A 23140-nucleotide genomic window follows, 5' to 3' on the forward strand; every position below is an offset into this window, starting at 1 on the left:
ATCTCCATCACACTGTCGAAACTCACAACAGCGAATGCTGTTTTGCATTCGCTGTTGCATGTTTCGACTTTGTGAAAATTTGGTTTTTACATAGTGCGAAAGTGCCGTTTTGCATTAGTGAAAATCGACTAAAGTCACAATGGGGAAATATATACGAGTCCCCTTCAGAAGGTCGAACTTTTAAAAGCTCGACTTTCATATGGCCGAGAACATATGATCGAACTTTTAAAAGTTCGAACGGTCTGAATGGGGATTTCCATAGAGTGCGGAATGGGAAGGTTTCCCTTTACAGCAATGTAGTGCGATCTTGGAGTTGGTATATTTAAATAGTGGGTGGGTTTGCCCCTCTGCTAGCAGTGTTTATTTTTTTTCTTTTACATTTTCAAACATTCATATGTTCGATCATATAGTTTCAGCCATATGAAAGTCGAACATCTGGGTGTTCGATTATGTGAAGTAGACCCATATATTGGGTTGGGGTGGAAATAAAATCAAGAAGAAAATGCTAAATTGGTGGTGCTTTAACAGCGCATGTTGTCTTTCCTTACAGGGTATCAGTTAGCAGAGCTATCAAGCCGTTTGCAGAACCTGGGCGTCCTCCTGACTGGTTCTCTCAGAAGGTACGGATTGCTGTATTTATCTTGTCAGTTGAATTTGAGGCAGATAATTGATGCATTTATCTTACTTGTTTTGTGTGTGCTTCTCTGAAGTGGTTCATTTCAAATGTTCCTTGGGCTAGGAAAGCCAGCAAAAAAGTATAATACGTTGTTGGAATTTAGACTGTACACACTGCTGAAGGTAAAACCAAGTATAACTTGCACCCTTCAGTGGCTTATTCTGGTCTTACTGCATTCGTGTTTTTTAACTGTTATGTTTTTTATATCATTTCACTGTCCTTGTAGTCTGGACATGGCAATGCTCTGTTACAGATGTGTGCTTTTTAGCCAAAATGGCAACTTTAATCTTCTGTCTAGGGCTTTTAAATATTGCCATGCAGTATTTGGATGTGGATGTTTTGTGCATTTTTGCTTCAACTTGTCTCGTGTGTTTTTTTATCATAGTTCTGAAGGATAGGAGCAAAATTAGTTAAACTGAGAGCAGCAGGTGTTTGCTTTTTGGCATATAACTTTTAAGATCTACATAACAGTTTAGTACAGTACAAAGAATTCTCAGTTGTGTAGTTAATCAGGCTCCATAATTTAATGAAAGGAAATTCAGCTTCCACTTTCATGTTTTATCAGGTTCCAAACAAACAAACACAGATCCTGGTGGCAGGCAAGGGCCACTTGGCCCTGTCTTCTGGTTAAGCTACAGATCCTAAGTAACTGACAGCTCTTTTTTTCCCTCTTTTGCTTACTCAAGAGTTGTCCCACACTAATTCTTAGTTTTCAGTGTAACAGGTAATGGAGAAGAAGCTGGGGATGAGGAAAAGTCCAACTGGGCCTTCTTAGACCTGGAGAAAAGCATATGACAAAGTCCTAGGAAAACTGATTTGGCCAATTCTGCGATTAGCTTAAAGTCTCAGAAGCACTGGTAGAGTTAGTGCAGGGTATGTATGGAGACCCAATGACACAAATGCCACAGAAGGTTCCCGGTGGCAGTTGGCATGTGTCAAGGTTAAACTCCTAGCCCACTATTAATATTGGTGATGGAATGTATTACCAAAGAGGTCTGAAGAGACAGATCAACAACAAAGTTATTGTACTTGGATGGTGTGGCACTGCAAGCAGTGATAAATGATAGGGCACTCAAGTGCAAAACTGAAGGCATGTGGGATGAAGCTGAGTAAAGGCAAGACAGTGGTCATGGCAGCAAGTGGATGGAATCAGAAGAAGCCTAAAACTGAGACAGAAGGGAAAATAGTTGAGCAGGTTATCAGCTTCAAGTATTTGGGAGGTGTGACTGAGGAGAAGGGAAGTCTGAATGACTAGAATCAGAGATACTGCAGCCAAACTGAACAGTGTCAGGGAATAATGTGTGATAGAAAAATGGCAAAGAAAGCTGAGAAGTAAGATGTACAGACCTGTGGTGTGAGCATTGCTTCTGTATGGCAGAGAACTTAGGACAGTGAAGACACTTTTTTTGCGAAAGTTAGAGGTGATGGAGATGCAATTCTTGAGATGGGTAGGTAGGATGCAAACTGTGGGATAAATGTGGAAATGTGAGGACATCACGGCTGAAGCCAAAGTAAATGCCAAGAAAAACAGATACAGTGGTTCAGTCGCACATGCAGGAAAGCAGAAGACAATCTGGTGAAGATTTGGGGAGAGACATGAAGAAGTCAAGAGGAAACGAGAATGTCCAGCAAAAAATTAGTGAATTGTGTGGGAGAAGATGTGTGACAGTCAGGCATGACTTCTGAAGGTAGGAGAACGGTACTCACATTTTGAGAAGTGACGACAGTTGACGTGACATCCCAACTGCATAGGGAAAAAGGGGGTTGTTGTTGATGATGGTGAAAATGTTAAGTCCGTCAACTATTCTTAACATGGAAAAGTACATGTATTTTTTTTTTGTTTGCATGGATTTTGACTGCTGTCATCATTTTATTTAGATTTGAAAACAATTGATGATTTTGTTTATTTCCTTTGGTTAATAATTAGGCATGTTTGATGAGCAATATGAAAAAGTTACTATTGATGTAGTGCATCATCATTTTGAACAAATAGACCATGTTCTTAGTTTGTTAGCTAAAGACCAGTCTATCACTACTGAATAATTTCTTTTATGCATTGTCCTCACCTGAGTTTTGCCCAACTGTTTGTCATTCCAAAAATACACAAGTTATTGACCCTTTCATCAGATTTATTGTTTCAAACAAATGTTCCAAAACTGAGAGGATAGCTCAATACATTGATTTTGTACTTAATCCTGTTGTTCAAGTTACACCATTTTACACTAGAGACACTTGGGAATTTCTCAACAAACTATGTAAAGCTAATATTGATTTTTCTAAAAGTATTTTTGTTATGTTGGATGTGGTAGCACTTTACACCAACATTCCTTATGTAGAAGGGTTGAATTATAACACTTTTTTATATAAATTTGCAAAGTTTCACAAGAAGAAGATTGATACCTTGGACACTTTAATGTCTTTAGTGTTACACAACATTTTTTCCACTTTAACAACAAAATTTATAGACAGGTCAGAGGCATAGCTATGGGGTCCAGGATGGCTCCAACCTTTGCCAACTTGAGTCTTAACTGAGTGTGAACTTGATACTTCATTTCATTTACCAGGGTTTTATTTAATGAAAATGTACAGGAGGTATATTGATGAATTTTTTTTTTATTTGGGAGGGTAGTGAACATCAACTTAGTTTGTTTATTAAGTCACTCACTGAAAGTATTTGATTTTTGGAATTTGTTGTAGGTAGCAGATGACTTTCTGTATCTTTTCTTGACACCTACATTTCAATTAACAAGGACACAGGAGTACTGTCTTCCACTATACACAGAAAACAGACTTTTAGGAACAAAGCAACAAAGAGAAAAGAGAAAACAGAATGTGGGGCAGGCAAATGATTCCACCAAACGATAAAAGCCAATGTGCTGAAAAACATAGTAGAACCATACCACAGCCAGTATCCAGGAAAAAAGAAACGTTTAATAGTGAGCGATTTCGCGACAAGTTTTGCCACTTCATCAGACAACACAACATTACCAGGTGGTACCAGGAGGATATAAGGAGGATGACATTAATGATGGGCTGTCTGTGGTTCCAAGGCTACGGGAGACTATAGGAAAGCCTTATTTTTCAGAACAGAGGGAAATGGCACTACTTGGTCAGGAGCAAGCTGCCCCTAGGTTAATGAGAATACCCACTACTTACTCAAGTAATGTGAATCTCATGCAAGAAATATACAGGAAGAACTGGGCAGTATTATGTTGCATTATTCTACAGTTATGTTTTGAATGCATTGCCCTGTTCTTTAGTCTGATGAAGTTCCGATACAATAAAGGAACAAAAGCTTATCATACAAGCATGGTGTTTGTTCATTAGTTTTATTTTTTTATTATTTTTTTAGCAGAAGAAGTTATTTTTATTAATGTTTGATGAGCACTCAGGCTTTGCTGTGTAAGACTGACAGAAATCATAGTTATCTTTGTATGTGGTGTCTTTTTTTCTGGTGGTTAAGCTATTGATGATAATTCATTAATTTATTATTTTTTACTGAGATGAAAATGTTTTCCTTCTTTAAGAAGCCTGATGTGCTTGTTTATAAGCTATTTGCATCTTTTGAAGCTTTGTATTGTAGTTCTGTTGTATGTTGACTTATTTTTATGATCAGTTATTAATCTTAAGTAACACACTTTCATTATTTGATCATTAAGTACTAAAACCACTTTGTTGTGAGAATATGATTACTGTTCATGCATAGCATCTAGTTGGGAGTAATTTGGTTTACAAAGAAGAGTGTAAAAGTAGAAGCAACATCCAGTATTAAATAGCAATATGCAAGCTTGGGAGTTCCATCTTTTTCATGGTGGGGACCTGGACAGCCCAGCATCTTAAACTTGTTTTTGTTACCAGAGCCCATTCCTTTTTATCCAGAGTACTTTGCAAAGAAGCACCCTTGTACAGATTTCTCTTTCAGCATGTGAAAGCTGGTGACACTTAAAAATAGCCTCAAGCTCCCATTCTTTTTCTGTTTGTGTTTTTGATAGTCCCATGGTGTAATCTTTTTTTTCCCTACTTTAATTTAAGGTTTTGTCATTTTCAACAGTTTTATCTCCTATCAGGTCAGCCCATTCCTTTTATTTTTTCTAGAGAGTTGGCTGCCCCCCCCCCAGCCCCCATTCATGCTTTCTACTTAAGGTATTTGCTTGATAGTTTTCTTTTGGTGCTGTGCTGCAGTGGTATAGTTGTTATTTTGCTTTTCTGCAGGTTGCATTAGATGCTTAGGGAAAAGAAACTCAGGTTTGCTGTCTCATCCACTGTTTCCAGAGTGGCACATTTAGTTGAGAGTGTTCTCCATCCCTCTGCTCATACTGAGTGTTTCATTGTTAGTCGCTGAGCTTGAACCTTTGGATAGGTAACTCCATTCTTCAAGGTTAAAGTTTTAAAGGGCTATGTATGTAAAGAGGAATTATACAAAATTGTGCCTGACCTCTGCACAAGGGTGAGCCATCAATGGAAACTGGCAACTAGACACACAAATTTGACTAGTCTTATATGTAAAACATGGAAAGCATTATCGTGGAAATGATTAACAAGGACATTAAAAAAACTTTCAGATACTAGATCCAATACAGTTTGGTTTCGTCCAGAGCAGGTCATGCCTATTCAACCTGGTAGATGACTTTGAGAAAGTAACCTAGGCAGTAGATGAGGACAAAAATCTGCATACTGCCTCTCTTGACCTGGTTAATGCATTTGATACAATACCCCACTCAGGCATTGTAAATGGACTTGTAGATATAGGCATAAACCCCCATGTTATGTGTTGGATTGCCAGCTGGCTCTGTTACCTGTGTCTTAACATTCTGAGTCCTACCTCCTACGAAGAGACTGGTCACTAGCAGAGTCCCTCAGGTCTCTATGCTGGGTCTACTTTTTTTAGCATCTATTTCTCAGAAGTTAAGACCACTGTCTGCGACCTCTGGCTGACCAAGTTTGCAGATGAATTTTTGTTAGAAACAGTCTTATAATACTCCCAAGACACTGACATCCTACAGGCAGGACTAACACAAATGACTGGTGCCAGAGCCTTGGCTTAAACACAGTATCAGTAAGTGCATAATAGTGCCCTTTGGGAAGTCACCCCCTCTAGGAAATTACTTAGTTGATTACACACCCCTAAGATTAAAAAAAAACTTGGTTAAAAGAGCATGACAAATTAACATGCTTTTTCTCAATCTTGCATGGGGTATGACTAGATTAAGGATCTTAGCTTGATTTAGTAGCAAGTTTTAAGAGAAAGTAACTAAATGAAAAATAATATTGAATATTATGAGGCTTTTGTCTAGCAAATGAATGTATACGTAGTAACATTTCTGTATCTGGCCCTCATGTCTCCATGGAAACAATCTGATAAAGATAAATTGACTGTCTGGTTCTCTTGTCTCTATGGAGACAATCTGATAAAGAGAAATTGGTTACAGTCTGCTGGAAAGTGATTGGCTGGGGAAAAATGGATAGGTGATAATGTTCTCTGAAAGCATTCAGGGATTTTTCCAGCTGGGAGAGCTATAAATATAAGGCAAAACCAGTTAGCATTTAGTAGAAGCACAGGCTGCACCATGTGTCTTAGCATGAATGACCTTTCTTTTAGGTTAACTCAAGTATGTGAGTGTGGCTGTCAGTTTGGGACGTTTGTTTCTATTAGGAGGATAAAACATCAATATTTGAAGACGTACATAGGTTTGTGTGTTGGTATTAAATTAATAGGTTTGGGAGGTATTGGGGGTTTGTTTGTTTTTTTGTCTGAGGGCTTTCAGTAAAGCAAGTTTTATAAGATGTGACATAGGCTCAAATGGATATGACAAGAATCAATTATATAAAAGTTAAACCTGCCAAACGATGTATGCTTGTAACACAGAAGCTGGAACAAGACATTTAACAAAAAAGGTGTTATACATAAAAGGGGGGAATAATAACTTTCTTATGCAATAATGCTTTTTGTAATGTCTTTAAATGTCAGTGGTCTCACAGGTAAATAAAAAAAAAAAAGAATAGTGAACTATGTTAAAAATGTAGAGTGCAGATAGCTATGTTACAGGAGACACAGTTGAAAAGAATTGAACACATACATTTGATAAAGAAAGGTTTTCAGGATGGTTGTTCAGCAGAATATCTGGGACAAAAGAAAAGCGGAGTACTTATATTAATTGCAAGAGGAGCTCCAGTAGTGATAGAAGAGGATAAAAACGATAATGACAGATTTGTAGTGCTAAGGGGGTAATGGCAGTGGAGGATGATTACAGTGTCATGTATTTATATTCCACCTAAAACTGGTGTAATGGAGCTTAAGAAAATTCTGGGAGAAATTATCAGTTTCAGCAAGGAATATTGCTCATAGTTGGGGACTGGAATTTGATTTGCAGCAATGAAGATGTGTCTGGGGGGCCCAGATGGGAAAGTATAACAAAGGAGAGTACATTTTTGAAGAAATTTATGAAAATATTTGGCATGGAAGATGCAAATTCAATATTAGGAGTTCGGAGTGAATTTACATATCCCCAAGGTATAAAAACTGGGCTAGGCTAGACAGAATTTACATTTCACATGAACATATGCATATAATTGAAGGTCTTGATATGCACTTAACTGTTTCAGTTCATGCAGCAATAATAACTAAAATAAAAACACAATGTAATGAAATAAAAAGGAAATACTGGAGCTTTCCCACCTATCTGTTGAAAAGAAGAATTTAAGGACTAGGTAGTGGAAATTATTTAGGAGTTATTCAAGAGGATAGAAATTAATTCTGAAAATGTAGCTAGGGAGTGGGATACAATTAAGGTGGAGTTTACGTCATTCACTCCAATGGAGCTCAGGAAGTTTGCACTATAACTTCCATTGGGCGGAGCCTAAGCCATTTGACAGAATCAGATTATGTCCTCACCTTTCAGACATGTTTATATCTCTGGAACCATAGGGGTTATGAAAGAAGTATAAATGGCAAACCCTTAAGCACAAATTATTTTTATAGTGGTAGTATTTTTTTAGGTTCCAGGTCGTAAACTTAATTTTATAAGTCACAGTAAACAAACTAACTGTTATGTCTGTAATATTTTGCAGACAACTTACAATATCTCAGAAAGCCTCTCAAGTTACACACACTGTCAGAAGCATTTTATTCATCTAGCGGAGAGCTTTCATATGAGGTTATGGAGTTCTGTCTTGTTACTTTGTTGAGATATTTAGAAAAAAATGTGAAAATTATATCTGTATAAATTATCATTAAAAACAACAGTTAATATTGCTTTACCTGCACTAGACAGAGGTCAAAGATTAATGCAGCTGAGTTTGCCATTGCATAAGCTTTAAGTTGAAATCTTTTAAAACCTTATACATACTATGATTTTGGAATTATTGATGCAAATATAAACAAGCAATATTTGACACCTAGAGGCATCAGTAGAAGTTAACTGCAGAAGCACCTGGAGGCATCACTTGGATGTAATGAGTTAAAAATAGGGTGGAAGTAAAAGAAAGGGAGCTGTGGTTAAAAAGTAACAAGAATTGTTTAGAGGGTATTGCTGAATAGGGGGATTCTCACAGAACAAGAAGATGATCAGCTGCAGAATTGCTAAGCAGAAAATAAGGGATTACCTCAGTAATATACACAAGTTTAGAAAGATTGCTGTTAAGCAGCTGTTTTTGATGAAGACACTAGAGCACAAAAACTTTTAGCACAATGACTCAGCCAACAGAAAGTAGAAAGGGCTGTAGCCAAGGATAGGGAGCCTGTAACAAGGAATGTAACGAGATCCTGTAGAGGTATTAGAAATATTTTAGAAGGCCTTTGAACATCTGTATAAATCAGAGAAATATGGAAATCAAGAAAATATGCAAATGAAAATGTTTATGGAAGAATTAAGTATGCCAAGGTTAGCAGTAGAGGAGGGTCAATTACTAATGGTTAGGATAGGAAGAGATGACATAAAAATTGTGCTGTATAACCAATGTACCAGAAAGTCCCCAGAAATAGATGGTATTCCTGTAGAAGTCTGGAAGCTAGGAGGGAAAAATGATAAATGTCTGGAAGGTTTTAACAGTATTTTAAGAGAAGGAGAAGTACCAACAACCTGGAAGAAAATAGTGGTAGCTGTAATACCTAAACAGGATAAAGATCCATCAGTTCTAGCTTCATCCGTCCCATTTAAATTCTAAAGCATAGTTATAAAGTATTCCTGTGTATAATGGCTAAAGGAATGGCAAATGTAATGCCCAAATTGCTAGCTATGTGTTTTTTTGTGGAGAGGAGACAAACACTTGACAACATTAACAGAACATTGATGATCCAGAGGGAAGCAGAATATAAGAAAATACCATTATTGGTGGTCTTGAAAAAAGAAAGCATTTGACAGAGTATGCTGAGACTTCATGAGCAAGGCAATGGAAGCATTTGCATTTCCTGAAAAGATTTTAAGGTTGATTGGGAGGACATATGAGGGTTTGAAGGCAAACATTCAAGTGGGTGGGTTCCTTTCTTATAATTTCTGCTTGAGCAGAAGAACCAGGCAGGGGTGTCCTCTTTCCCCTTTTTTTATTTGCATTATATTTAGAACCACTGGCAAAGAAAATAAGGGACTCAGAAATTCAAGAATATAATTTGTATGGTATTCAAGACAAGCTGGCTGTATTTGCAGATGATATAATTTAATACCTGACAAAACCAGAAAAATACATTACAGTGTTGTGGAACATTTTGAGACAGGTTCATAGGTGTGTACTAAGCCAACGGCCCTGGAGCCTTTACAAGCCTAGCCCATAGAAGTGCCCTGGCATCATGCCGCCATTAGTTCCTGGTGTCTCTATCAAGTAGAGCCACTGGAGTGATCCCCTGGGTGAACTTTCTATTTCCCATCCACTCATCAAGATTTCTCTTGAAAAGGTCCAGTGAGGTGCTTAGCATGACATGTATGGAAAGTCTATTCCAGAGCATGGGTAGTCTCTGGGTTATGAACCTGTCCCTCCAGCATGTTCTGTTGATTGTGGTAATGAGGTTGAGGTCCCTGGAGCGTGTGGTGTGGAGGGATTGGGATTTCTTTAGGTGTAACATTTCTAATAGGGCTGGGGCAGACATGGGTTTGTAAGTTAAACAGAGATTGCTTCTTAATAAATGATATTAAACAGAGAAAAGCTGGAGTTTTTTGAGTCTGTCCATGTAGGGCATGTGTTTAAGGCCTAGGATCCTCTTTGTGAGGTACTTTTGTGGTCTTTCCAGCTGTTGCAGGTGTTTAGTGAGGTACATGCCAAATGGGGCATTGTACTCGATGATTGGTCTGATAATGGAAGAGTAGAGAGAGAGGTGATGACCTCTTTCTTCCTGAATGCAATACCCTTTGTAATGAGATGTGCCCCATAGAAGGACTTTCTGACCACAGTGGCAGTGTGGTGGTCGAAGGAGAGGTTGCTGTCAACTTGTGTCCCCAGATCTCTTATAACGCCTTCAGTGTTCAGTGGACTACCATTAATGTGGTAATTAGTGGGAACTGAGTTTTCCCAAAGGGAATGACTTCGCATGTTTTGGCATTAAGCTTAAGGCCGTGGTTTTGACACCAGTTGTTGGTCTCGGTGAGGCCTTTCTGTAGGATGTCTACATCACTTAGGGAGTTAGTAATGGCTCCCAGCTTGGAATCGTCGGTGAACTTGGTCAGTCAGAGTCCCTCTATGTTGGCTTGGACTTCTGAGAAGTAGATGCCAAACAGGAGAGGACCCAGGACCGATCCCTGTAGGACTGCACTCATGACTGGTCTGCAGTCTGACTTGGAGTCTGCTACATTCACACTGTGGGTTCTGTCTGTGAGCCAATTTGCTACCCACCTAGTGTTATAGGGGTTGATTCTTAGTTTGGTGAGTCTGTCAATAATTCCTGAGTGGGGAATGGTATCAAAGGCCTTGGCCAGATCGAGGTAGGCTGTATGAACCACCTTGCCTTCATCCACAGCTCTGGTGAATGACTTAAAGAAGTCATCCAGGTTGAGCAGGCATGATCTACCCTTCACAAAACCAAATTGTGTGGGATCCAGAGTTTGGAGATTCCCTATATCCTTGTTAATTAGGTCCATGATGATGTGCTCCATAGCCTTGCATATCAGACTCGTCAGGCTAATGGGGCGATAATTCCCAGGGTCTGTAGTCACTCCCACTTTATGGAGAGGGATGACTGTAGCAGTGCACCATTCTGTAGGGACAAAGCCTGAGGTGGGGCTGTGATTGAACAGGGCACACAGGTGTGGTGCCAGTTCACTTTGTAGTTCATGTAGAACACAGCCAGGGATATTGTCTGGTCCCATGGAAGCTGTATTCTTGGCCTTGGAGAATGCAGCTTTAACCTGTGCTGCAGTAATGCTGGATGCCTGGCATTCCTCGGGTATTGTGATTGGTCCTTTGGGAGGAAGAGAGGAGTAAAGCTGGCACTGAATTGTCGGCCAGTATGTTGGCAATATCTGTTGGCTGAGTATAGGAGGTACCATTGTGCAGTAATTCAGAGCAAATCTGGGTATTGCCATACAGATTCTAGATGTAACCGTAGAAGGCTTTGTGGTTGTTTTTAGTGTCTGCTGCATTTCTGTCGTCATAGCTAGCTTTAGAGGTTTTGAAGAGGGATCTCATCTTTTTGTTGAGGCTAATAAGGGAGTTTTTCCAGTCTTGGGACTTCACCTTTTTCTGCAACAGATTGGCTTCCTTTTTTGGAGGAGAGCTTCTTGGTTCTTTTGGGTATGGCTAGTTCCATGCATTTATGTACGTGTTCGTACAGTGCATTGGTGTATGATTCGGCGGTCATGTAACTATTTTCCATTTGCATGGGTGCCGTGAAGTTAGCCACTTGTTTTTAGGAGCCCAAAGTCAGCTTTGGAGAAGTTTTTCATGGTGATTACCTTTGCTGGTGATGTGGGTGAGATGTGGATTTCTGTGGTAATTAGTTTGTGGTCGGATGTAACCAGGGAGGAATTAACTATTGGTGTTGAGCAACGGTTGCTTATATTAGTAATGATCTTTTCAGGATACAAAATTAATGAAGCTGAAACAAAGGCTATAGCTGTAAATTATGTACCCACATATGAATTGGTTCAACAGTATCCGTATTTGTGGGGACATGATAAAATGAAGTATTTAGGAGTATGGATTTACCATTTTCAGGTATTAGACACCACAGCTTTCTGTTGGATGTTGGTACTTCTCCTTTTAAAATACTGTTAAACAAAGTTTTATAGATCTTTATCACTTTCTTCCCTCCTAGCTTCCAAAGGAATACCATCTATTTGTGGGGATTGTCCTGTAGATTGGTTATATATATCCGTTTTTATCTCATCTCCTCCTATCCTGGTAGTAGTTGAACCTCATCTAACTGTTAGTAGTTGAACCTCATCTACCTCTAACCTGGCATATTTAATTTCTCCTTAAGAATTTCCAATTGTTCTTTTTCCTTGATTTAAACATTACTCTGCTTTAGACATATTTCCATAAAATTTCTGAATATTTCTAAATCATTTACAGTATCTCTGGTTATTTCCTTGTTATAGTCTTCTTAAAGTTGGCATCAAAACCCTTCTTTCTGTTGCCTGAGTCATTGTGCTAAAATCTTTTATGCTCTGGAGTTATCAAAAAACAATTGCTTAACAGTAATCTTTCTAAAGTCATGCATATTGTGATGATGTGAGGTGTTGCCAGCTATGCCAGAAGTAGGGCAGTGGATGTGTAACATATGCCAGCATAGCTAGCTGGAGGTTTGTAAAGAATTGTATGTCATTTGTACATCAAACTGATTTGTACAGATGCTTGTGTTGAAAATGTATTTGTAAAGCTGCTTGTGTAAGTACTAACAGTAGTTCCTGCTAGACATGAAATACACCTGTATGTCAGACAGTATTGTAAGTGTTGAAATGAATATATTGTAACAGAGGATACTGGAAGAGAAGATGTTAACCTAAGTCAATCTAACTTTGAAAAATAGTTTGAAATTAAATTACCTAGTTTGCACCATAAATATTGTATCTTACAGTTTTGATTGCAGCCAAAGGCGAAATGTCTGTGAAAACCAGGACTAGGAATCCTATTTTGTTTTCCTTTGGGGTGTACTAGTTGCTACCCTGGAAGGGTGGAAGTTTTGAAATGGTTTTATAGCTTCCAAATTCTATAACTCATCTCAACAAAGCTCTACCTGTGTGTATGATAACACCTATGTGCTAAATTCTGGTTCGGTTTCTAGTAAAGGGGGTAGTGTGGGAACCAGAGTCACATGACCAGATGTATGTAATGTCATTCTGTAATCAAACACTGAAATTAAGATTTAATACTAGATGAGACAGAAGCCTCGGGGCAGTCTGTTTTTGAAACCTGACAAAGAAGGAAGACCACTCACCCACTTCATCTTGCCTTGCTCTAGTAAGTAACTAGGGAATAGTAATTCTTCAGATCAGTCAGGAAAATATAGTGAGATTAGTTAAGTATTGTTTTTCTGTATTGTGTGAATCTTTCCATCTGTGTTATTGTTAATATTTCTTGTGATTGAAACTCTGGTGTTTATTGTAAATAGATATTTAATATTTTTATGTTCTTTTGTTATTTATTATTACATATATTTAAACATTTCATTGTGGCTGGTGTTTTAGAGAATATTTTAACATTTTAGAGTACTTATATTTATTTGATGATGCTGTGGCCGCTCCTGAAAGCCTTGCTGCTTTGGTCAAACACTGCAATTTGTATTGGTATTAATTTTTTCTCAGTATAATTGGGTACCTTTGTAAGAGCTTTAGAGTAGCTGGCTTTCGGGTGTTCTAGTGGAAGTACCTACCTTGTAATCTGGGCAAAGTCAACATAGCTAGTAAACGTGTGCCAGCCTTCCCAGGTGTGTATGAAAATCAAATCTCAGAGTGTGTGTGTCTGTGTCATCTGAACTGGAGGCCAAAAGTTTGGAATTAGAATCAGTGGCGAGACTGCTGTGTTTGGTGGCTGAAGAAAGTGATAAACAGTGCCACCATGAGAGGGAGATGCTGACTCTTCCTCAGGGTAATGGGGAAGGAAGAACCGAACCCCAGAAGTATTAAAAGTCAGTAAGTTTCTTCCACCGTTTACAGAGGATGATAATTTTGATAGTTTTATTCATATATTTGTAAGAGTATGTAAAGAGTGTAATGTTGACCAAGGACTCTGGGTATGGTTCCTTACCCCTTTACTTCATGGTAAAGCTGTAACTGTGGTTTTTAAATTGTCTAATACTGATTGTGTTTAAACTATGATAAAGTAAAACAGTATTTATTGGAATGTTTTACTTTAACATCTGAAGCTTACAGAAAAAAGTTTCATGAGCATAGACACAAGGCAGATGAAAGCGTATGTGATTATATTGTTGAGTTAAACATTTGTTTTCATAGGTGGGTGAGTGTGTGTCAGGTCACCACTTTTGAAAGGCTGTCAGAACTTTTGGTGAGGGAACAAGCCCCTAGCACTTTGCCTGAGGACATGAGAATCTTGTTGGAAGACCGGTAGTGTAACTCTGCAGATGAGCTGGGGAGAAAAGGGGATCTCTACTTAGGAAGCAGGGCATCACTGCACAAGAAGAGGATAGTGGAGCACATTGTTATAAAGGAACCCTTGGTGGGCAGCCTAAACAACCGCAACAGAGTCCACAAGTAACAGGGGAGGCCACTAGTTCAGCTACATGGCCAGGATCAATGGTTAGATGTTTTAAATGTAATCATTGGGGCCATGTCTATGTTCATGGAGGCAAGGTGGAGAACAAAAGATGGGAGAGCCAGCAAGTGGGAATGACAGTATGCCAGTGGTAGGTTGTCTGGAGACAACAGGGGTACCAGACTATTACTGGAGCTTATTTCTTATCTTAGAAGATGGAAAACAGGCCACTGCTAAGAGAGACACCCTCTGACATAACCATTGTGAACCCTGCAGCAATTAAAGAGGAGCAGTATTTGCTGGGGCAGTCCACTCCAGTCAGAGCTTTAGGAGGGACCCCATTCCAAATGCCTTTGGTCAGGATTCACCTTGACTGGGTAGATGGAAAAGGAAGCAAGTAGGTGTGTTTGAGGATATTCCTGCAGATGCCTGATAGGAAATGATTTTGATAATGCAATGAAAAACAGTGAAATTCAGTTCTGGTTTAACCAAACAATCCAAAAGAAAGAAAATAAAAACCAGTGAAGAAAAATCTACTTTAATAGTAGCAGAACTTCAGTAAGCGCTTTTGTCTTAAAAATGACGTCTTCAGACCAAAGTAAATACAATTGCAAACCATTTACATAATCAGTTAATAAGTCACATGACAGGCTTGCTCAGTGTTTTAACCCTTTGCGTTTCAAAAACATAATAAATTCTTCCCTATTTTTCAAGCCTGGAAAATGGCATGCATTTAATTTTACCTACCACTTATATTCAAGCCATCCTAATTCGTCTTCAGGGTTAAAGCATAATTCTACATCTTTTAAAACTTCTAAAACTAAGAACTTAAAATCAACCTTACAGTTTCCAGATTTAAAATGCTTAGCTAATGCATTCTTTTCATCCCCTATAGAAATGGCATACTTATGTTCATACATTCTCTTGTTTGTCACATGTTGTTCTTCCAATGTAGTAACATTTATATGTTGTGCAGAATACTAAATAAACCACAAACTTAGACTTGCAAGAGAATGTCTCATTAATATAAAGAAGTTGTTCAATCTCGCCGTTTGTTCTTACACGTGGGTTCGGAGCAGATCCATCAGCTCCGAGTTGGCCACTTTCCAAGCTCAAGAGCTTTGAGTAGCTCTAGGCACAGTTCCTATCCCATGATGCTCTCCTACCAACCCCAGATCTAGTTTGCCGCTGCAACGGATTGCACGATCTTTGGAGGAAGCTCGGACCAGTAACCTTTTTTTCTTCTTAGAAGAATATATATTTAGTTATTTAGCTATCAGGGATCTGATATATGTGAGACTATTGATATTATTCGTATTTGTTTTTTCAGTGCGTTAACTGTATAATATATATTTTTTTTGTCTTTCTAAATTGGAGAGGTTGCTCCTAGGTCTTTGGCCTTTCCTTAGTTGTGTTTTACTTGACAGGGCTGTGTCAGATTTATTTCCCTATCCCCTCCTTGTTCATCACTTGTTGGTGCTATTAGATTTGTTGTATCTGAACGTTATTGTGACAAGACCTTTTAAAATAATACTTGTAATTAGTTTGCAGTTCAGGGATCTGAACTTTCTAGGAGTATCTTAGCGGATTATTGACATAATTTTTTTGTCAGGGATCTGATATTTGTGTGTTTTTCTTTGGTATCATGTCTGAGAAACAAAAATCAAGCTTTAAGAGGTGTGTCTGTGGACAGAAGATGTCCATCACCGATAACCACATTACTTGTGTGTACTGCTTGGGTCCACTACATTTGCAAGAGGATTGCTCTATCTGCCACTCCTTCAGTGGCAGGGTTTTGTTAGAAAGGCGAAGGAAATTGGTGGATAGAGGGCTGTTGAAGCCAGACTTTCAAGAAGCGCTAGACAAGACTGACCAGACATCCAAGTCCTCGAAGGGGTTGAAGTCTTCTAAGGTGTCATCGGAGCACAGGTCCTCTGCTCCGAGCACCAATGGGAAGACTCGGTCGCCGGCTCCTCAGCCTTCGGAGTCGTGCACCGAACTCTTATCTCGGAGCCAAATCACAGTGTTGGAGCCAGTGTCAGAAGTTTTAAAGTCCCCAATCCTAAGGTTGATGGCTTCGGCTCCTTCAATCCGATGTTCATCGTGTTTCACTGTTGCAGTCATGACCGTAGGGTTCTCCCCTGCTGGCAGGCAGTCCTCGGTCAGCCAGAATCCCAAAGTCTGGGTCCGGCGTCGGCTGTTCAGCCATGCTCCCTGATGTCAGAGCGCCAGGAGTACAAAGCTGACAGCCGACGCCATGTTCTCCAGTCTTTCTTGCCGTGCGGTGATAGCAGTTTGCAAGTGCCGGTCGGCTGACTCCTGACAATTTTTTCTAAACAAACTTCAGTCCGAAGACTTTCTTCTCCTACTCAAAGCTAAGTACCCCGTTGGGGAAACTTTTTTCTTGCTCCAGTCCGATGTCAGAAAAAGTTAATAATTGTATTTCATGTGGGAAGCAAATACCTCATAAGGATTTTCATTCTTCCTGTATTCTTTGCTTAGGCCCTGACCACGATGTAGCTAGTTGTCGGTTTTGTGCTAGATTCAATCAACGTACTATTAAACGAAGGTACGATTTTGCTTTTCATTACTTCGGTAGGCGTTTTAATTACAAAATGTCGGATACGGTTCCGGCTACCGGAGTTCACAAACGACGCAAGGACAAAGACAGGCCTCCGAGGTCCAAATCAGACGATATCGCACAAGCAGAGCCAGCTTCAGGTTCGGCCGTCGTCAGTGAGGCGCTTTTGCAGCCCCTGTCGTCGGTCATTTCGGAACCGATAGCCGAAACGGACTCCCACGAGGAGCCAACTAGGCCTTTGAATATTTCTGTTGCAGGACCTTCGGACAATGCTCCTTCGGATGGGTCCGGAGCCGCTGTGCAGGTACTGGCTTCCGAAGGGGTTTTCAGGCCTACTCAGCTTCTTATAAAGGCAAAGACTCCTTCCAAATCAAAGACTGCAGCCCAGGCCTCTTCTGATCCGGCTCCCAAGTCTCAGAAACAGTTACTTAAGATGGCAGAGGACTTACTTACTATGATTAGGGGTTCACATCCCCCTCCAGATAAAAGGCCAAGGCAGGAAGTTTATTATGACTCCTCTGATCAGGCTTCTGTTTCTTCTTCTGACCAGGAATATTCTTTCCCTCCTTATGAGAATTCTGATGCCGAGGAATCCATTCCTTCAGCTTCTCCCCCTGAGGATTTCTCTTTTGGGGAAACTTTGCATGAAATGAAGGAACATTTCCACTGGGAAGGACAGGAGTATTCGGAATCTAAGAAAAGACTAAAGGATTTTCTTCTTCTTCCCCAACATAGACCCCTGGCTATTCCTCCTATTTTGGATATTGTGGATGATGCTTTTTTGGAGGCTAACAACTCCTGACTCTTTTCCTCCAGCTCCTGTTAAGCCAGACAGATACTATAGGGTTCCTGATTCCCACCAGTTTTTATACAAGAATCCTACTACTGACCCTGAAACCATTTCTCAGGGTCCTAAGGGCGTTAAGGCCGCTTCTGCTAAAAACCCTATTCCCACTGAGAAGGATTCCAGATCTTTAGAAAGATGGGGCAAAAAAGTGTACACTTCTGCTACTTTATCTATTAGGGCTTTAAACTGTCAGTTTCATATGCTGAAATACCAGCAGTTTCTCCTGTCTGTTTTAAAGCAAAAGCTAACTTCCATTTCCGCCTGTGCAGATAAGGAACTACATGACTTAATGCATGCCACTGAACAAGTTGGGAAGCATGGTTTACACTGTGGATTTGATGCCTTGGAAGCTTCTTGTAGGGCTGCTGCCTCTGGCACAGTAATTAGAAGGCATGCATGGTTAAAGGAACAAAATTTGCCAGATCAAGTAAAAGCTAAATTATTGGATGCTCCTGTTCAGCATAATGTTTTGTTTAGATCTAAAGCTGAAGAGGTGATTAAAAAGATGGAGGACAAGGCAAAGTCCATGCAAACAGTTAAAGATTTCTTACAAGTACAGCCACCCAGATTTAGCAGGAAATGGCCTACAATAAATTGGTCCTTTCCCAATTCAGACAGACCTCAGAGGGGTAGATACAGACGCCCCCGAGGTAGGCCTCAAACGCAAGCCTCTTATAGACCAAGACAGTGGACTGCTTCCACCCCTAGGGGAGGAGAAGACAGGTCGCAAGCTCATAGAAAACAGACTCAATGACTCCCTCTGTTGGGCTGCAGGAACTTCTTGCCTGGAAGCCCCTCTCGGAGGAAAACTTTCTCTTTTTTCACCTAAATTGGACTTATATAACCCAAGACGAGTGGGTTCTGGATGTGGTTTCAAGAGGTTACAAATTCCATTTTCATACCCTACCAGGGCCAAGCAGATGGCCAGATCTTCCAAAACATCAATGGTCAGAGGCCTTAAACCATGTGGAAGCTCTCTTGGCTATGAAAGCCATAGAACTAGTTCCACTTTCAGAGATGGGACAAGGTTTTTACTTAAGGCCCTTTCTAGTCCCCAGGAAGCAAAATTCATGGAGACCCATTCTGGATCTGTCAGTCTTGAACACTTTTCTAGAGATGCCAAAATTCAAGATGCTTACTCTACAGCAGCTACTTCCAATGCTGACCAAAAATGCATGGATGGTAACTTTGGATTTAAAGGATGTATATTTACACATTCCCATCAGGCAGGAACGCAGAAAATACCTCAGGTTCAAGGCCGGATCGAGGCACTATCAATTCTCTGCGCTGCCCTTTGGATTGTCTGCTGCGCCCAGGGTCTTCACCAAATGCCTGGCTCCAGTAGTAGCTTATTGCAGACTCAAGGGAATTCAAATTTACCCTTATCTGGACGACTGTCTTATTCAGGCAGACAGCAAGGATATCTTACTCCAGCATCTAGAGTTTGTTCAGAATCTTCTCAAGTTCCTGGGATTCACTGTAAACATAAAAAAGTCAAATTTGACACCCTCACAACAGATAATTTTTCTGGGCGCTTCTCTAAACACAACAACCCAGATGGCATTTCTGACATACGAAAAACAATTACAGCTGGCTTCAACTTTCAAAACCTTGGCAACTTCAACTCAGCTATCTGCAAGGAGATTCATGCAGGCTCTGGGTTAGATGGCCTCCTGCATCCTTCTCGTACCATATGCAAGACTACATATGAGGAAAATACAGTGGTACCTAAAAAGTGTATGGTCTCAGCATTGCCACAGTTTAGACATACTGATCTCCATCCTGCCTTGTCTTCAAAAGGAATTCCTTTGGTGGTCCAAGGCATGTACTCTAAACAAAGGAAAACCCTTCTGTCTGCCTCCTGCCGCTCAGATACTAACCACGGACGCCTCAGATTATGCATGGGGAGCCCATTTTCAGGGCAACTGTCTGCAGGGCCTTTGGACAAAGGATCAGAAGCACCTGCATATCAATTTAAAGGAAATGTTAGCCGTTCAGAAAGCTCTATTGGCCTTCAGGAATCTTCTACAACCAGGACAACTACTGATACGGACAGACAACACCACAGTTATGTGGTACATAAACAAGCAAGGGGGATCTCATTCCTATCCCCTTTGCAGACTAGCCATGGATCTTTGGAACACAGCTCTAGCTTGCAATCTGGACCTTCAAGCACAGTTTATACCAGGGAAGCAAAACTTCCTGGCAGACAGTCTGAGCAGAAACCTTTCGGATCCACACGAATGGATACTGGACACTGAAATATTCAAGATGATTACAGCAGTCTGGGGATGTCCTCACATAGACCTCTTTGCATCCCACCTCAATCATCAACTACAGATTTTTTGCACCAGGACTTTCCACAATCAAGCTTGGAAAGTGGATGCACTATCATTGAGTTGGAGAAACCTCTCGGGATATGCCTTTCCATCTCTTCCTCTTCTTCCACGGGTATTATTAAAGATCAAGCAGGACAAGCCCAAGATGATAATCTTGCTGGCCCCAAATTGGCCTCGACAGTTTTGGTACCCAACACTGAAAAACCTTTGTCTGGAGCCCCCCTGGGTTTTACCACAGACTCCGAACCTTCTGTCCCAACACCAGGGTCAGATTCTACACTTCCATGTCAAAACTCTCAGCCTGGCGGCCTGGTTAATCCAGGGTCTTTGATTCATTCTCTCCTACCCAAGCAGGTTATGGATGTAATTTTAGAAGCCAGACGTCCTAGCACTAGAAAATATTATGCAGGAAAATGGAAAAGATTTTGTTCCTGGATGCAGGCTCAGGATTCTGATCCTCTTATTCCTAACATTTCTCAGATTTTACTTTACCTGACAGACCTCTTACATAAGGGTCTCTCTTTCTCTTCCATAAAGATACATGCCTCTGCTATTTCTGCTCATTATAATACAGACCCTCCTATCTTTTCCCTCCAGCTCATGAGACAATTTCTCAGAGGAGCTAAGAACTTAAGGCCCCCTAGATCTCCTCCCATTTCTGCTTGGGATCTCAACTATGTTTTGGAAAAGCTCACCTTACCTCCTTTTGAGCCTGCTGCCACATCTGACATCAAGTTTTTATCTTGGAAGACAACCATCCTGTTAGCTCTGACCTCGGCCAGGAGGGTTTCAGAGTTGCAAGCTCTTATGGCTGTGGAACCTTATATTATTTTTCATCAAGACAGGGTGTCTTTAAGGACTAATCCTACTTTCATGCCTAAGGTGGTTTCCAAAGTGGCTTTAAATCAAACTATTCAGTTGCCAACCTTTTTCCCCACTCCTCAAAATAAAGGGGAAAGGATCTTACATTCCTTGGATGTACACAGACAGCTACGTTTTTACCTGGACAGAACCAAGGACATCAGGAAATCAGAGCAATTGTTTGTTTCTTATGCTTCAAGTTCCCAAGGTAAAGCCATTTCAAAACAGACCATTTCTAAATGGATTGCTCATGGAATCAGATTTTGCTATTCACACCATGGAAAGCAAATCCCAGGGAGTATAAGGACTCACTCTACCAGAGCTGCTGCCACTTCAGCTGCCTTCCTCAGGGGAGTTCCTACCAAAGACATTTTGGAAGCTGCAACTTGGAGTTCAGTGCATACTTTTTCCAAGCACTACAAGCTACCTCTCTACCCTAAGTCTAGGGCAGGCTTTGCTTCTGCAGTCTTGCAGGGTCTTATAGCCGCCCCCTCTACTTTATGACCACCTCCCTTTCTTTCTGCTTTGGGATTCTACCCTACAGTCATGACTGCAACAGTGAAACACGATGAACATAGTACAGTTGTGTACACTTACCATAAATGTAGATGTTAGAGTGTCTTCACTGTTGTAGTCTGGGTTTCCCTCCCTCCTGTCCCCTCTTATTTTTTCTTTTGTGTGGTTCCTTTTTTCACCCTTCTTCTGAGGTGTATTTGCAAAGGGTATGGGACCTTTCTCATTTTGGAACTTCTGACATCTGGGGCAAGAAAAACTGGAGAACATGGCGTCGGCTGTCAGCTTTGTACTCCTGGCGCTCTGACGTCAGGGAGCATGGCTGAACAGTCGACGCCGGACCCAGACTTGCAGTCTTGACTGCAACAGTGAAGACACTCGAACATCTACATTTATGGTAAGTGTACACAACTGTACTTTCTTCCGGGACCCTTTCGGACATCAATGTGGACCCCGTGGTGCAGAGGCTTTTGGAGAACCCGGCCCCGGCCAAATTGCTTTCGGCTTCATCCCAACTGACTTCGAAGCCTACGACCCCCCCCCCGCCACGATTTCTACTACTCCTCCGAGGCCAGTTGAGCCTTTGGAGCCGGAAAGAGAGGATCTGAAAGTGGTGGAATCCTCGGAGCCGACACCTGTTCCAGTGCCCTTGGCCCCGTCGACCTTGACTTCTTCGGTTCTGATCGAAGAGTGTCTGAGCCGACACTCTCTCGCTGGTTCCGGGGGAGAGAGTAGAACCGACGCTTCGGTTCTGACTCTCCCTCTCGGGGCTTCGGCGCAGATGAGCTTGGCTCTGTTCTCTGGTTCGGAGCCCATAGTCTTGGCTCCTGGGAGGTTGCCGTCTTCTTCGGAACTGGTGGACTCCTTGGGTCGGGAAACCGGTGCCTTCGATGCCATGAGGAGGGTCATGTCTGCAAAGATCCTTACCTCTTTGGATCTTTCCTCTTCCTCCCCTAAATGGCCATGTTCTGTCCCTACACCACAGGTTCCTACCAAACGTCGAGACCCAGAGCCTCGGGTAACTCCATTGGGTGACCCTTGCTTGACGGAGACTTCAGCAGATGCCCCCACTGATGAAGTCCCTACAAAGAGAGTTTGCAAGAGGAGGCATTTGGATTCCCCTCAGGAATCCTTAACATTAGTCACCGACTTAGAGGAATCAGAGAGGTCCCCACGGTCCTCCTCTGAGGATGTCTCATTTGCAGACTTCCTGGAAATATTAAGGCAGAGGGGTGACTGGCAGTCCCTTACTCCTTCTGAGGATGAGTCGGTGCTCCTGAAGGCCATTGGGTCTCAACCTTCCACCTCCTGGGTTACTCCGCCCTTTGATGAATTAATGGATTTGGTAGCTCAAAGGGCGTGGGAATCTCCTGATTCCATGGAACCAGTCCCTCGGAGGCCCAACAGATTTATCACCTCTTCTCAAGACAGGTCTTTTCTTACAAAGGGAGCCCACGTTGATGCCATGGTGGTGGCGGCGGCCACCAAGAAAGAGATGTCAGAAACCTCCTCTTCTTTTCATCCTCCTAATAAAGACTCTAGGACGATGGACAGATATGGGAAACATATCTTTAATTCTGCAACATTTGCAATGAGATCGCTTAACTATTTAACCCACTTTACCCGTCTTCAACGAGATCTCCTCAAAGAGCTTGGAGATACTCTACAGGGCAAAACAGATGATGCTG

At 41.1% G+C, this 23140-nt stretch overlaps 1 protein-coding gene across 11 annotated transcripts in view; it reads left to right on the forward strand.

Moving 5' to 3' along the window:
- BRD8 (bromodomain containing 8) overlaps window positions 1–23140 on the forward strand; it is a 1923539-nt gene that overhangs the window by 74807 nt on the left and 1825592 nt on the right. For 8 of the 11 annotated variants that reach the window (XM_044069496.1, XM_044069495.1, XM_044069498.1 and 5 more), the window contains exon 3: window positions 551–620. The exons of the other annotated variants lie outside the window; for them this stretch is intronic. In XM_044069496.1, the coding sequence (XP_043925431.1) occupies window positions 551–620 (70 nt within the window). The remainder of the gene's footprint in view (window positions 1–550; window positions 621–23140) is intronic. 11 annotated transcript variants of the gene reach the window in all.

Source organism: Protopterus annectens, chromosome 4.part0, assembly GCF_019279795.1.
Source record: "Protopterus annectens isolate FY-2018-M chromosome 4.part0, PAN1.0, whole genome shotgun sequence".
In the NCBI taxonomy this organism is placed as follows: Eukaryota; Metazoa; Chordata; order Ceratodontiformes; family Protopteridae; genus Protopterus; species Protopterus annectens.